The sequence below is a fragment of the Peromyscus eremicus genome, unplaced genomic scaffold (genome assembly GCF_949786415.1).
Source record: "Peromyscus eremicus unplaced genomic scaffold, PerEre_H2_v1 PerEre#2#unplaced_112, whole genome shotgun sequence".
Lineage (NCBI taxonomy): Eukaryota > Metazoa > Chordata > Mammalia > Rodentia > Cricetidae > Peromyscus > Peromyscus eremicus.
The window spans coordinates 488,483-505,570 of record NW_026734351.1 but is presented as its reverse complement, the minus strand read 5'-3'; the positions used below and the strand labels follow the sequence as shown (position 1 = coordinate 505,570).

Sequence of the window (17,088 nt, the reverse complement as noted above, 5' to 3'; positions counted from 1 at the left end):
CCGTATCCATTCTGTTAGCCTGTGACTTTTTTATAGGCAAATTGAGACCACTAATATTCATAGATATTAATGACCAGTGATTGTTAATTCCTGTTATTTTTTGGTACTGTTGTGTTTCTCTTCTTTGGTATTTGTTGATATGGGATTGTATGAGGTGGTTTTGTTTTCCCCAAAATATTGTGTACCTTAATAAACTTATCTGGGGTCAGAGAACAGAAAAGCTACAAGATACTTAGGCTAGAAAATGTTAGCATATGCCTTTAATCCTAGCATTCCAGGGACAGAAATCCCTGTGGATCTCTGTGAGTTCAAGGCCGCATTGGAAACAACCAGGCATGGTGACTCATGCCTTTAATCCCAGAAAGCAGTCTTTAATCCCAAGGAGTGGTGGTACAAAGCAGAAAGGTTTATAAGGCGTGAGGACCAGAAACGAGAAGCATTTAGCTGGTTAGGCATTTGGCTGGTTAAGCATTTGGCTGGTTAAGCATTTGGCTGGTTAAGCGTTCAGGATTTTGAGCAACAGTTCAGCTGAAAGCCATTGGGATGAGGACACAGAAGCTTCCAGTCTGAGGAAACAAGACCAGCTGAGGATCCGGCAAGGTGAGATAGCTGTGGCTCGTTCTGTCTCTCTGATCTACCAGCATTAACCCCAATAACTGGCCTCGGGTTTGATTTTATTAGTAAGACTCTCTAAGATTCATGCTACAACCAGTGATTGTTAATTCCTGTTATTTTTTGATACTGTTGTGTTTCTCTTGTTTGGTATTTGTTGATATGGGATTATCCTTTGCCTGTATTTTCATGGATGTATCTAACTTCCTTAGTTTTGAATTTTTTTTCTTGTGCTTTCTAAAGGGCCAGATTTGCAGATAGGTATTGTTTAAATATGTATTTATCATGGAATATTTTCTTTACTCTATGACGATTGAGAGTTTTGCTGAGTTCAATAGTCTGTGTTGGCATCCATGGTCTCTTAGTGTCTGCATAATGTCTGACCAGGACCTTCTGGCTTTTAGAGTCTCCATTAAGAAGTCAGGTGTTATTCTGAAGTGTGTGCCTTTATATGTTATTTGGCTTTTTTTCCTTTGCAGCTCTTAATATTTTTTCTTTTGTCTGTATGTTTAGTGGCTTGATTATTAAGTGGCAAGGGGACATTTTTTTGTTTTTTGGATCCAGTCTATTTGGCATTTTGTAAGCTTCTTGTATCTTTACAGGCATTTCCTTCTTTAGGTTGGGAATGTTTCTTCTATGATTTGTTGAATATTTTCAGTGCCTTTGAGTTGGTATCCTTTTTCTATCCCTATTATTCTTAGGTTTGGTCTTTTCATATTGTCCCAATTTTCTGGGAAATTTTGTGTTATATGTTTGTCGGCTTTAGTATTTTCCTTGACTGATGAATCTATTTCCTCTATCATATCTTCAGTGCCAGAGTTTCTCTCTTCCTTCTTTTGCATTGTGTTGGTTATGCTTGCATCTGTGTTTCCTATTCATTTACTCAGTTTTTCTATTTCCTGCATTCCCTCAATTTGTCTTTTTTTGTTGCCTCTATTTCATTTTTCAAATTTTGAACTGTGTCCTAACCCTGTTTAATTGCTTTTTATTACCTCTTTTTAAGGGATTAATTGATTTCTTCCAATTTTTTGTCTTTTTCTCAATTTCTTTAGGGGAATTTGTCATTTCATCTTTAATGGCCTCTATCATCTTCTTAAAGTCATTTTCAAGATCAATTTCTTCTGCTTCTTCTGTGTTAGGATGTTCAGGTCTTGCTAATGTGGAACCACTATGTTCTGATGGTGCCATGTTGGTATTTATGTTGTTGACTGTATTTTTGCATTTGCATCTACACGTCTCTTCCTCAACTCGGTGTAAGCAGTGTCTATGTCTGAGGGAGACTCTCTTGGTCCAACTGATACTTTTGATCTAACTGGAGCTCTTGGTTCAATTGGTGCTGTTGGACTCTGTGTCTCAGGGAGCAGCTCTTAATCCAGTTGGCACTAGTGGGCTCTGTCTTGGGGAGTAGCTATTCCCAGTTGGTACAGGGTGCACTTATAGTGGTTACTGGTGCCACAGGGTGTGGTTGGCTTGAAGAGGGGGGAGGGCAGATATGGCTCCCTTGTTCCTGGGGCTCTAGTGACTTGGGGAGAGGGGCACAGAATGTGCCCCTAGGGCCTAGAGGCTAGAGACCTGGTCTGCACTGTCCAGAGATGGGGCTCGACTTGTTCCCTATTGGTGGGGGGGGGCTTATAGCTACTGTTGTCACTGGTGTTGCAGGGGATTATTGGATTGGCAAGTAGGGCTCTAGGGCTGTACTGTCTGAGCTGTAAGGGGAGAGGCATGGAACATATCCCCTGGTTCTATGGGTCAGAGAACTGGTCTGCACAGTCAGGAGATGGGGCCTTACCATTTCCTAAGTGGTGCAGGGTGGGCTTATGGCTCCAGCGGTCTCTAGTGCCACATGGAATGGTTATCTTGGGGAGGGGGTGGGGCTCTAGGAGCCTTTTATAAGCTTTGTCAGATTTTATGGGGAAATTTCAGCCACACATTGGAATACCATATGTAAAGGGACATTTCCTATCGCAACTTCCGAGTCCCAAATAACCGAATCTGAGGCTGAGTATGAATTGTAAATGTTCAGCTGATAGCTTAGGCATGTTATCAGTTCAATTTTACATTTAAATTAACCCATTTCTATTAATCTATTAATGCCTGGTGGCTTGTCATTTTACCTGTCCTCTAGCATGTCTTGCTTCCTGGGTGGTTGGCTGGCAGCTCTCCTGGCACCACCTTCTTTTTCCCATCCTTCTCAATTTGGCTTTCCCATTTACCTTGCTGCCCAGCTACCTTCCTGTCAGTTTTTTATTAAACAATGTGAATAATACAGATTCATAATGTAGAAAAAGATTGCACTACAGCAGAAACCCTGGTAGATCAAAGGGTTTGTGGCTGGCTTCATGTTTACACTTCTTTTTTGATGGTATGCAAAGTACATTCCTGTTGCAAAGATGCTAGAAAGTAGGGATGAAAACTCTTTGTAGTCACCAGCCAAGCATCTCCATGTTCAATGAGTTATGAAGGTGTTGTCTTCAGCAACAGTACCTTGCTATCAGTGTGAAGAGCAATCTATAGCCTGTGTTGTTAGGAGTTCCCATGAGATCTCTTTGGCCAACAACTCAATTAGGTGTAAACAAATCTCAGAAATAGAAAAGTCTATGGTGACAAGAGATGACCATTTAGGACACCATCTTCCCCATTATTATATTATTTAGATGGTATATATATATGTGTGTGTGTGTGTACATATATACATACATATATGTCTGTGTGTATTCATTCATATATATATATATATATATATATATATATATATATATATATATATATATATATATAAGTTACTACTATTGGGTAGAATATGTTCCCTCAAATGTCCCTTAGTTTTTGATGTATCTCCTAATAGTCCCTCCTCCAAGTCTCTCTCCTTTCACCCTCCCCACATGATCTTACCATTCAAGCACATAGGTATCTATACATAATTTGCCCTCTATATCTAGATTTTTTTATAATTATTATGTGCTGTAGGGACTCACTTAATTTATTCAGCCTATTTGGTGTTCTGTATGCTTCTTTCACTTTGATAGGCATGTTCTTCTTTAGGTTAGAGAAATTTTCTTGTATGATTTTTTTGAAAATATTTTCTGTGCCTTTAACCTGGGTTTTCATCTTCTTCCTCTCTTCTTATTATTAGATTTGTTCTCTTCATACTGTCCCAGATAGCCTGCATGTTTTGTGATGAGTATTTTTTATATTTAACATTTTCTTTGACAAATGTATCCATTTCTTCTATTTTATCTTTAGTGTCTGAGATTCTCTCATCCATATCTTATATTCTATTCATGAAGCACACATCTGAGCTTCCTGTTTGAGTTCCTTGGTTTTTCTTTTGCAGATTTCTTTCAATTTGGTTTTCTTTATTGATTTTATTTCTACTTTAAGGTATTGAATGGTTTATTTATTTTCTTCCACTGTTTGTGTTTTCATAGATTTCTTTATGAGATTTACTCTTTTCCCTCTTTAAGGACCTCTATCATCTCCATGCATGCTATTTTATGGTCATTTTCTTGTTCTGCAGCTATGTTGAATTACTCAGTGCCTGTTGTAGTATGGTTGCTGGGCTCTACCGAAAACACACTGTCTTGGATGTTATTAACTGTGCTTTTAGGTTGGCATCTAAGCATCTGGGATTGGGAAAACTATAATTCTAGGTGGTGATATCTGGTCTTGTCTTTGTTGGGTTGGTTGGTTCCTCCTTCCTAATTTTTTGTTGCTCTGCCTGGTACTTAGGAGAGTGTGGTGGCTGTGTGTTGCCTTGTAGGAAATTATTCTGGGATCCTGATAGATGTGGACACTGGGAGTTCCAGGTTAAATGTTTCCAGATATAGAAAGCTGACACTTAGGAATGGGGATCACCTAGGAGGAGGTCATTAGAAGCTTCATAAGAGGGAAGAGAGCAGAGTTTTCCACAGGAGCTGCTTAGTTAGTAACCTGAGAATGTGGCCACTGAGTGAGGTCAGGCCACAGCAGAAGTTCAATATAAAGCTTTTGAGAGATTAAGGGATGGACTTGGAAGAATGGAGGAAGAAATGAAGATCTACAGTCAGCCTATTTACTTCCCTGGTTAGGGTGGCCTGTAGGTGCTTACAGGATTTGCTAGGACAAAACAATGTGAAGGAAGAAGGAATTTTGGAACTTAAGACTTGTGTTATCAATATGAGACAGGGACATTTGTAGGAGGGAGACTGTAGCACCTGTTCTACACAGAACTGGGAATGAGACTAGGAGACTGGACTTGAAGGAGCAAATAGAGATGTGAAGATTTGCATTTAGTGTAACTGCTTCCATGCCCAGCTTGTTCTGTGGGTTCCCAGGAAATGCATGATGGAGTTGAAGTGTGGAACAAATCAATGCATTGGTGTTGGAATGTTACGAGGTGTCTTGGAGATCCACTAGGGATGTGGGTGGCTAAATCGGTGTTCTGCTACAGAGCTGGTAGAAAAGCTGGACAATTGGTCTTAAAGGAATGAGGGGGAGGTGAAGATCTGTAGTTAGCTTACCTCTTCCCTGGCCAGAGTGGTCTTTGGTTCCCCAAAGAGGGCCTGTTGGAGTTGGATATTGGGATAGTACAATGAATTGGAGGAATGAGGTTAGAAGGTCTGTGGAATCCATTCTAGGTGAGTGGGGGGAGTTGCCACAGAAAATCTGTGGCATAACTGGGCATGAGACTGGGGAATTGGATCTGGAAGAACACAGTGAAAGGTAAAAATCTGCAGTCAGCCTACCTGCTTCCCTGGCAGTAGTCAAAAAATAATTCTTAATGAAAAATATTAAGGAGCAAGAAAAACAGGAAAATTGGAATATTCAAAAGGAATTTGATCTCTTAATATTGTCATCCAGGAACAGAAAGTTTCCACATAAGTAGCAATACTAAAGACTCTTTTGTCTTTTGGAAAATCTTTTACTTTCTCATCATAAAATTCAATATTCCTCAGGAAACTTCCTTGCTCAGATATCTCTGTTGCATTGTAGTGCAGTTTCCCATAAGTTTTCTGTCAAACCATTCAACATATTTGTTTTCTGTTCTTGACATAGCTGCTTACCTTCCCATGTATTATTAACTGATTCTAATATTAAATATATAATAAAAGTTTTGAGACAATGATACATTAAGATACCCAGGAAAAGAACTGGAATTCAAAGCACAATCGAAGATTGTGCCTTCTTGTGACTATTTTCTAATATTAACCCACTTGTGACAGTGCACAGTTGTAATTCCAGGATATGCATATCTGCTGTGGGATGTTCCGTATGGCAAATGTGTTGCTAATTAGTCAATAAATAAAACACTGATTGGCCATTGGCTAGGCAGGAAGTGTAGGCAGGACAAGGAGGAGAATAAAGCTGGAAAGTGGAAGGCTGAGTCAGAGAGACACTGCCAGCCGCCATGATGACAAACAGCATGTGAAGATGCCGGTAAGCCATGAGCCATGTGGCAAGGTATAGATTAATGGAAATGGATTAATTTAAGCTGTAAGAACAGTTAACAAGAAGCCTGCCACGGCCATACAGTTTGTAACCAATATAAGTCTCTGTTTACTTGGTCGGGTCTGAGGCTGTGGGACTGGCAGGTGATAGAGATTTGTCCTGACTGTGGGCCAGGCAGGAAAACTCAAGCTACACATATCTGAAGTAAGATATCTGTGAATGTAATGCCCATCTGAATTAGAACATGAGGTAAAACTCAAAACTATTGTCTCCCAGAAGTATGTGGTGATATTTTATTTGTGCTGAAATATGATGATATTTTATTTTTATGCTAATAAATAAAGTTTGCCTGGAGATCAGAGGTCATAGCCAGCCATAAACAGAAGTCAGGCAGTGGTAGCACATGCCCTTAATCCAATCACATGGCAGGCAGAGTCTCTGTGTGTTCAAGGACTCAGCAAAAGACAGTGACACACACCTTTAATTCCAGTGCCAACCATAGAGACCTGGAGGTCTGTGTAGACAGGCAGTGATGAGAAAGTGAGGTGGCTGGGCTAAGAGCCAATGAGAAGGCAGAAGAGCAAGGCAATAAAAGTGCAGGTTAGACAAGAAGAAGCTGGTTCTCTTGGGAAGCTACGGCATCATGATGAGCTAAAGTTAGTTGTTGGCTATCACTAGCTTTATGATAGCTTTCTAAAGCTTTCATCCCTGTATTTGGCTCTGTGTTTCTTATTTAATTAGACTGCTTAGAATTTCATCTAGAGAAGTACCCCCAAGTAATAATTATTATCAGTCTTATGAAAGTGTAAAACTATATTATTCTCATTTACCCATAGGATACAATATTACATGGTGTAAACATTAACCTCTCTCAAATTCTTTGTGCACATTGACTTTTTTCTCAAGGATAATTGTCTAGAATTATTTCTATAAGTATCTTTGAACACCACAGGGCAGATTGAGTATGGTGGGGCACACCTTTAATGCCAGCACTTAGGTGCCAAAGGCATGTTTGTGGATCTCTGATCTCTTTAAGTTTGAAGTCAGTCTGTTCTCCAGATCAAAATCCATCCCATGAGACAGGGCCCTATATTGAGACACTTCTCAAGAATAAAGACCCCAGTGCATTTAGTAGGTGGGTTGTCACACACCTGTGAATACATCACTACAGAGATAAAAGCAGGAGGATCAGATGTTCAAGGACTTCATCCACTTTGAAGTAAGTTTGAGAACAGCATTAGTTATGAGACACTGTCTCTAATATCCTCCCCTCCCTAGAAGAAATTTCAGCCTCTGTCTTTTAGGGCTGCAAGATCAGCCACATTGCAAGCCCACACAATATACAAATGCTGTGGGTTTCCTACTCTGTCTACATTGCCTGTATCTTTCCTAAAACCTTTTTAGTGTTTTCTCATTTAACATTGCCATTTCTTCCTTCATGTCCCTTTTCACCCTCCATCCATAGTTCCCATCTCTGCATCTGTTCTCTCAGAGCTTTCTGTTGATTACCTTCATTTTTGTTTCTTCTTCTTTTAGGACACAAAGAGCACTATAAAGAAGATTTGTGACTTCCTAGGAAAAAGATTAGAGCCAGATGAGCTGGATATGGTACTCAAGTACAGCTCCTTCCAAGCCATGAAGGAAAATAAAATGCCCAATTTCAGTCTCCTGACAAAAAATGTGGCTGCTAATGATTTGGTTCTCTTGAGAAAAGGTGAAGAAATTTTTGAGCTTTAAATGATGTCAGAACATGTGAAGGGCTTGGTGTTTTAAAAAGACTCTAAGAAAAAGTTGGGAATGTTTCAGAAGCCATTGCTCATCATATCATAGTTTCTCACAGACCTTAAGATTAGTCATTCCATGGTGATGATGTAGGCTTCAGTAGCTCTGAAAAAATTGATTTATTCTGGCTGAGCATCTTGGGTTTGCAAATGGTTGTGTCCAATACCCTAAATGGAAAACAAAAGGGTAGACATGTTGCAATGAGGTCTGGTAAGGATTCTTATATCATAAAAATCTAAAGAAAACATGTAGTGCATAGGGCCAAACATATACCTGGGATGATAACCACAGAAAAACTTCCATTCATGGCTGGAAAAGATGTCGAACATGTCAAGATTGCTGTCCCACACTAGGGTGAGAATAGACCCCATAAAGACTGAGCAAATTATTTACCAATATTACAATCTGATGATGTTTATTAACTTAAAATGAGATTTCTTCAGGGTCAGGGCTACACAGTTTGTTCTGAATGCCTCTCCAGGAATGGGAATATACATCTTCTCTATGTCTGTACTACCTCTCTATGCTTGGTGCAGATTGAGGGTATGGTTTAATAGCTGTAAAGTTAAGGAACAACTTTGCCAGAAAGAATCACACCTCGAGTGTCACCTTTAACTTGTTAGCAAATAATTAGTGAGGTGGGACTTGGCATTGAAGAAGGAATGAATCAGGTGTCAGGTCTTTGGGGACAAGTAAAGAACATGGGTATACATGCAGCAAGTGGAGAGTTATGTTTTATGGGTTTAATTTTCTTCTTCTAATAATTTACAGGCTTCAGCCTTAACCTCCAATCCTCCTCTACCTAGATTATAAGGATCATGTCATAGAACATAAAGACATCTGAAGTATACATATAGAGAAGTAAGTTAAAGTGGTTACCAGATTGCATTTAATCCAATACTCCTAGTGTCCTCACAAGAGGAAGTTTGGGCTCAGATTTGAGCACACATACATGTCACCTCAAAAATATGGTCATCTATATACTATGGACTGAGACCTTTGGAGAATCCACTACTTTTGACAGATAACCTCAGACTGCTGTGCTCCAGACTCTATGGAGACAGAGTTGTCTGCACTAGAACTGAAGGTACCACATAAGAAGAGAAGTTACCCATTCTTGGATTTCTTGCAATGAATCCGAATTTGGCCAAAGCAAAACAGTATGTATACATAAAAGGCTTTAATGAAAGCCAAAAGGAATGAAGTGGCTTGTTTAATAGGGAAAGGCTATGGGAACTAACATGTAAAAGTTACATGTAAATGTTTTGTCAGGCCGGGTGGTGGTGGTGGTGGCGGCGGTGGCGGTGTACGCCTTTAATTCCAGCACTTGGGAGGCAGAGCCAGGCACATCTCTGTGAGTTTGAGGCCAGCCTGGTCTCCAAAGTGAGTTCCAGGAAAGGCACAAAGCTACACAGAGACACGCTGTCTCAAAAAATAAAAAAAAAAAAAAGTTTTGTCAGAAACACACTTGAGCTGATGCAATAGAATTAAGGACACAATTCTGTGAAGATATCTGTCATTTCCTTTTTTCCATGTAGACTCTTCTAGAATGAGACCACAATGGAATTGTAGTTAAGTCTCTTCCAAAAGATTGTATTTTTTGTGTATTATATATGTTATTTCTGTCAAAAAAAATGATGTGACTCTGTAAGTCCTTTGTAATTTATTGTAGTGACTATATATGACATCCATTTCTTCTACATTAGAAGATAATTTTTACTGTGGGGATTTTTCTTGTACTCACACTCATTATAAGCCATGAGTCGGGCTGGAGGGATAGCTCATCCATTAAAGGCTAGGCTCACAACCAAAAATATAAGCCATGAGTCCCACTGGAAACCAGGTCATTGAAGGGGGAGACCAACTTTATTATTTACGTCACCCTGATTCATGACTTCATAATAGAGTTTGCTGAGATGGATATCTGGGAAATACTTTTAAAAGAATAAGATGCTTGAGCATAATGTTGGTCTTTTCAATTCCTACATCAGGTTGGTTCCTTTTTTTTTTAAATTGAAGGTATGAGTGATCAAAGATTAATTCTAAAATTAATTGAATTACTTACCAGTAGATACTTAATTCCCTAAATCATAATGCATGAAAAGCTTTGCTAACTGCTATACTGACCTTAAGTGGGAGGAATTCTCTAGACCTATTTTCACTGTCCTTTAGTTGATCTTCTCAGGATCCAAGAAAAATTCCTTTTCTTGCCTCTGAAGAGCTACTCTTTACCTGGGAGACTCAGTTATTTGACTTGGTGGGATGAATTTGGTTTTAAGCTTCAAGTAATAATTATGTACAAACAACTTTGATCATTATGATTCCATATTTAGATACTGCAGACTAGAGAGATAGTCATTCGACATTGTCACAATGAAGACATGTGGAAGAAAACATCTTCTGATAAACTTAATAGGTTTTGGAACTCAATACTTCATATTGGATGTTTCCTAAATAGAATGCTTGAGCCATTAATCATTTTCACTCATGTCCTTAGAAGGCATTAATCTGAGACACAGAGGGAAGAAGACCTAGAATGAAGCCTACTATCTGCAGGCCAATAAAAAATCGGGAAAGACTGGACAACAAACGTTTGTGAGACTGGCAGCATCCATAACTATGAGGAAGTTCCTTTCCAACAAGACTTAAGCCACCAAAAATTAGGGTTATCCTGTCCCCCGACACACCAGAGTTTGAAGAGATTTTTAAGATGAACACATGAAGAGAAATATATGCTTATAATGTGCTCAGGATTTTGACATAATTTGGCTTACAACTTCATGTCTGTACCTGCAAAGACATGCTTCTCTCATCTGGGCTGATTCAATCAATGTGGGTAGACATTGAATTGACTGAGATTCTGGTAGCTCAGCATCCAGTCTGGCTTATGAAGAGCCAGGGGTGCTATGGGAAACAATAAAGAAATTTATTCCAATAATGAAGTAAATAATAAACGTGAGAGTAGCAATGGATACCGATAGATTCCCATCTTAACAGATGACACTCTTATACTCATATCAATTAATGGCATATTATTTGAATATGGTGTACCAATAATTACCATTTAATTTTGAACAGCATATATTTTCTTTAATAATACCACTGGGAATGTGAAGTTAACTTAAATGATACATTATAAATACAACGTAATTAGGAATAGCATGACTTCTGCTATCAGTCTTTTTGGCTTCAAGTCTATATCCATCACTATCAATCTGTGTATCATCTCAAGGACTAATTTTTCCTCTTCTGCAAAATGAAAACAAGGCCAGTACCTTCCTTCCTCATTCATAAAAGCTTTCAACAATTCCATACTGAGTATGTTCTATGTGTCTGTTATTATTTGATGAATGAAGCCTTTGCTGATGAAAAAAACATTTTACAGTTTAAATATATTAGATACATATTTGAGGCAAAAAGAAATTTACAAATTTACAAAAAGAAAATTCATCAAAATTTTAGAGTTATGAAATAAAGACAGCAAGGATGGGGCCTGCAGAATACTACATGAAGGGAAGATAGAAAGAGGTGTTCACAGTTGAATAAATTAGGAAACCAAAGAACAAGAAGTGAGTATATGGAAGACATCAGCATTCTACAAAAAAGGAACACACAATTCAATAATAGAGATGGACAATTTGTCATCTTTAATGTCAAAACTAAAGACATACTAGAAAGGAGTGGTGACAACCAAAGTCTGGTGAAAAGATCATGTATGTCTTCATGCATCACCAGACACCATGGTGATTGAAAACAGAAATCTTGGAATGTTCTCAGCTGGCAGTATCTGGGTCTCTTGCATCTGATGAAAGCATCAAGATAATTGGCATATAGCTCACAACAATGTGCATCTCCAGCTTAAGGGATCCTATGCCTTAAAGCTCTGCAGGAACCTGCATTCATGTATATCTACACACATACAATTAAACTTAATTTTAAAGATCTTTTAAAAATTGCTTGCATGTTTTATAGAACTTTTAAAAATGTACACTAAAATTAAGAAAGAACAATTGAAATCTGTTTGGATAATTGAAATAAGAAACTCTGTTGAGTAGTTGGACAGTGTGATGGATGCAGGTGTAGTGGGAAGCAAGAATAATCTCAACATCTAAAAGGTAGAGCTAGTGTGGAAGCTATTAGAGTATATAGTTGATATGATGAGAAAGAATAAGGGGTTACATTATCACCACAGACTTAGAAGATTGATGTATATTATTTCAAGAGAATAAGATATATTCTCCAGGAAGTCACTGGTACTTCTACTTTACTAACTTTGTGGTTCTTGTCAAGCAGATGGTAAAAGCATGTGAAGGAAAGACTGAGAGCAGTGTTGAGATCATCATTAACCCAACTATGTATCTGCTTCACATTTTCTAGGCATGGCTGGGGACTGGAAGAATCACTTTACAGTAGCCCAAGCTGAAGCCTTTGATGAAGTATTCCAGGAGAAAATGGCCGTTTTCCCTTCAGGGTTGTTCCCATGGGAATAAATTGTTAAATTTATTTATATATAAAGAGTGGTATTTATTTTCCTGTTCTTGTATATGTTAATTACTGAGTGTTGTCACAGAATAAATCCTTTTATTGAATTTTAGAGTTTTTTTTTTTTTAGATATTAAGTGGTAGAAGTATTAGGAGTGGTAATAGTAGTGGAGGTAGCTGTTTTTTTTTGTGTGTGTGTGTCCCCATATTTTTGTGTATAGTACCTTCAGAGGTCACAAGAGCTCATTGGTTCCCATGGAGTTATAGTTATATAATGCTATAAGCTACCTGCTTTGTGTCTTGGAACTGAACTCAAGTCCTCAATAAGGGCAGTGCAGTTTTCTTGACCTCAGCATCATCTCTCCAGCTGTGAATCTTGGAGTCTTGAGTCATCAAATATTTGCTTCTTTTATTAATGGTTTGTTATACATTATCAGCTAACTCCAATATGCTTCATGGAATCCCAGCTTAAAACAATCTTTGAAACATTTTAAACATAAAAAAATTACATGAATTTTAAAATTTTTATTCTGTGACTTTTGTGCAAAAGAAATTAAAAAAATATATTTCTAGAGAATTTGAAACTTCATTCAAATAGCCTAAGGTATATTAAGACGTTTATAAACTTACATTTTTGCTTAGTATTTTATATCAGTATTTCACTTTTCCTTTTTTTGTAACTTTTAGTAAGTGTATAAAATACTGGGTTACACTATGAAATTTATAACAAACATGCACACCATTGTAATTTACTCAGTATTGCTGTGGATGATTGATTGATAAATAAAATGCTGACTGGCCAGTAGCCAGGCAGGAAGTATAGGTGGGGAGAGAGAATTCTGGAAAGTGGAATGCTGAGGCAGGGAGACACTGCCAGCGGCCAAGAGGAGAAGCAGAATGTAAGATACCAGTAAGCCACAAGCCACGTGGCAAGGTATAGATTTATAGAAATGGGTTAATTTAAGATATAAGAACAGATAGTAAGAAGCCTGCCATGGATATGCAGTTTATAAGTAATATAAGTCTCTGTGTGTTTACTTGAGGGGACGTGAATGGGAGAAATATGTGTTGACTGACCTTATTTTCCCACATATGAGGCCATGTGGAAAACCCAGGTGGTAATTAGAAATCACAAGACCAAGCACTCATGTTCAGGGTGCACGCGGGGGCTGGAATGTGGGTGTGTTTCTGCCTCCTAGTGGCTATTAGCATCACAACAGCTGTGAATGCCTAAGCTTCCCTTCTGCTCTGGCAGATGAATAGGTTTACTCTTCCTTCTGCCCCTCCTGGACCACAAAGTGACAAGGAAAACCAGTCATCAGGGACTGCAAAGAACCCAAGTTCTTTTTCTAGTTCCCTTGTCAGGTGGTTAACAACTGCCTGTAAATCTCCATGCATACAATCCAACACCCTCATCACCTTGGAGGACCCTGCACTTCTGTGGACTTATCCAATACCACACACACATAACTAATAAACAAACAAATAAATCCATCTGAGGTTAAATGAAGTGTTTAATGATAAATCATTATTAAAAATGAATAATAATGTGGACATATATGTGTGTGCCCTCAGAAATTAGAAGAGAGCATCATAGCCATGGATTATGTGTAACTGGAGATACACATCCTTTTTAGCCACCATATTGGTTCTAGGAATCCAACCTGTGTGTTCTGTAAGAGTAGTATTTGTTTAGGATTTATTTAATTCATGTGTATAAATGTTTTGCCTGCATGTCTAGCTGAGTGCCATTTGTGTGCCTGGAAGCCAAAAATGACAGAAGAGAACATTCAATCCCAGAATTGAAAGATTGTGAGACACCATGCACATGCTAAGAGCTGAACCCAGGTCCCCAGGAAGAGCAGCCAGTTTTCTCAACAACTGAACATTCACTCTAGCCTCTCCTTTTTTTTTTTTAAAAAAATCTGATGTTAGTGTACTTTTGGGGATTTCTAAGTCTGACCAACACAGCTGCCTAAATATGAGCTGAACACAGAGCAAACACGTACAAGGGAAAGCTCAGGAGACCTCAACCCTACACAAAGAACTGCAGGCAAATAAGGAACACCGAGAGCAAAAGGAATAGACTTCCCCAGGGTTACCAAATGGTTAAACAATGTCCTTGAAAATATACAAGTGATGACTGCCCCAGTTGCAGGCCGCCAGGGAAGACTCCAGTGGGTAGGCATCCCCAGTAATATCCCTCATTCGACCTTGCAACCTACAACATCCACTTGCTCCCCCAAAACTACACATCCCTCAGTGACCTCTGTGGTTTCCTGAGACACAGAATCTGTTAGTTCTGACTGAACAAAGAGGTGAGTGACTCTTCTCCCATGCAGAGACTTTCCCTGGGGCACAACTCAGGCTCCTATACATTGCTGCCCCATTTGCAGGCCAGCAGGGAAGACTCCTGCAGGCAGGCCTCACTATCAACACTGCCATCAGGCCCTACAATCTACAAGACCTACTCCCTCCCCCAAACCCATGCATCCCCCCAAATACCTCAGTGGCTCCCTGAGACACAGAATCTGCAATCTCCTACTAGAACAAGAGCTCCATATGTACTAAGAACGGCACCCTGAAACACAGACACAACAAGCACAGATTGTACCAAGTACAGCTCCCAAAGGCATAGACACCTCTTGCACATATTAGAGGAAGGGTAGACACCAGTGCAAAAATACAACAACATGAAGAGCAATATGGCACCAGAAGAACCTAGTGGTTCTACAACAGCAAGACCTGAACATCACAATAAAGAAGAAGCAGAAGAAAGAAACCTTAAAAATAACTTTATGAAGATGATATAGGCCTTTAAAAGAAAATAAAAAATTCCCTTAATGAAACTGAGGAAAAGACAAAGAAAAAAATGGAAGAAATCAATAAATCCCTTAAAGTAAGCCAAGAAAAAGCAATTAAACAGGTAAAGGTAACAGTTCAAGACCTGAAAATTGAAATAGTAGCAATGAAGAATACACAAACAGAGGGACTGTTGGCAATGGAATATCTGAGTAAATGAACAGGAACTACAGATGCAAGTGTAGCCAACAGAATACAACAGATAGGAGAGAGAATCTCTGGCATGGAGGATACAATAGAGGAAATAGATTCACCAGTCAAAGAAAACACTAAAGCCAAAAAAGTCATAACACAAAACCATATAGACTCAACTGATCTATAAAAAGACACAGGATAACAGGATGGATATGAAAAGAGGATCCATCTTTCCGCTGCATACAGGAAGCACACCAAACGTTCAAAAACAGGTACTACTTCAGAGTAAAAGGATGGGAAAAGACTTTACAATCAAATGAATTTACAAAGCAAGCTAGTTTAGCTTTCCAGATATCTAATAAAATAGACTTCAAACAAAAATCATTCAAAAAAGATCAGGAAGGACATTTCATATTTATCACAGAAAAAAAATCCAGCAAGATGAAATCTCAGGTCTGAACATTTATGCTCCAAATAAAAGGACACCCACATTTGTAAAAGAAACATTACTAAAGCATAAATCACACATCAAACAGAAACTTTACAGATAAAAAAGGGAACTAATAGATACTATGACTCAAATTGACCTAATAGTTATCTACATCTCATGGAAACTGAATAATGGCCAACTGAATCACAAACAGGTCAAGGATGAAATAAAGAAATAAATTGAAGATTTCATAGAATTCAATGAAAATGAGAGTGCAACATACCAAACTTATGGGACACTTTGAAAGCAGTGTTAAGGGGAAGATTCATATCATTAAATGTCAACATAAAGAAGATGGAGAAATCTCACACTAGTGACTGAATAGCACACCTTAAAGCTACAAAACAAAAAGAAGCAAAATTCACCCAGGAGGAATAGGTGGCAGGAAATGATCAGATTGAGGGCTGAAATCAACAAAATAGAAACAAAGAGAACAATACAAAGCATCAATGAAACAAAGAGTTGTATTTTTTTTTTGAAAAAATCAACAAGACGGAAAAGCCCTTATCCAAACTAACCAAAAGGCAGATAGAGCACCAAAAATTAGCAAAATCGAAAATGAAAAGGGAAAAATAACAACAATGAGGAAATTCAGAGCATCATCAGATCATACCTCAAAAACCTATACTACACAAAATTGGAAAATATAAAAGAAATGGACAATTTTCTAGACAGGTACCACATACCAAAGTTAAATCAAGACTAGATAAACAATTTAAATAGACCAATAATCCCTAAGGAAATAGAAACAGTCATTAAAAGTCTCCCAATCAAAAAAAAAAAAAAAAAAAAGCTCATGTCCAGATGGTTTCAGAGCAGAATTCTACCAGATTTTCAAAGAAGACTTAATAGCCACATTTTTCAAAATGTTCCACACAAGAACAGAAGAACATTAACAAACTCTTTTTAAGAGGCTACAGTTGCCCTGATACCCAAACCACACAAAGATGCAACAAGGAAAGAGAATTACAGACCAATCTCCCTCATGAACATTGACGCAAAATTACTCAATAAAATATTGACAAACCAAGATCAAGAACAGGAAAAAAAAATCAAACATCACAAAGTGAACTTCATTCCAAGGATACAAGGGTGGTTCAACAAAAAAAAATCTGTCAATATAATACACCATATATATAACCTGAAGGAAAAACCCACATGATCATCATATTAGATGCTGAAAAAATACTTTTACAAAATTCAGCACCCATTCATGATAAACATCCTGGAGAGTTCAGGAATTCAAGGAATACACCTAAACATAATAAAGGAAATGTAAAGCAAGCCTACAGCCAAGA

The 17,088-nt window shown here is 38.1% G+C and overlaps 1 protein-coding gene across 1 annotated transcript in view; it reads left to right on the top strand.

Annotated features, from left to right (window-relative positions):
- Positions 1–12,311, top strand: part of LOC131901566 (sulfotransferase 2A1-like) — a 44,591-nt gene extending 32,280 nt beyond the window's left edge. The window contains exons 5-6 of the mRNA XM_059252679.1: positions 7,576–7,753; positions 12,199–12,311. Of these exons, the coding sequence (XP_059108662.1) occupies positions 7,576–7,753; positions 12,199–12,311 (291 nt within the window). The remainder of the gene's footprint in view (positions 1–7,575; positions 7,754–12,198) is intronic.
- Positions 12,312–17,088: the final 4,777 nt, after the last annotated feature.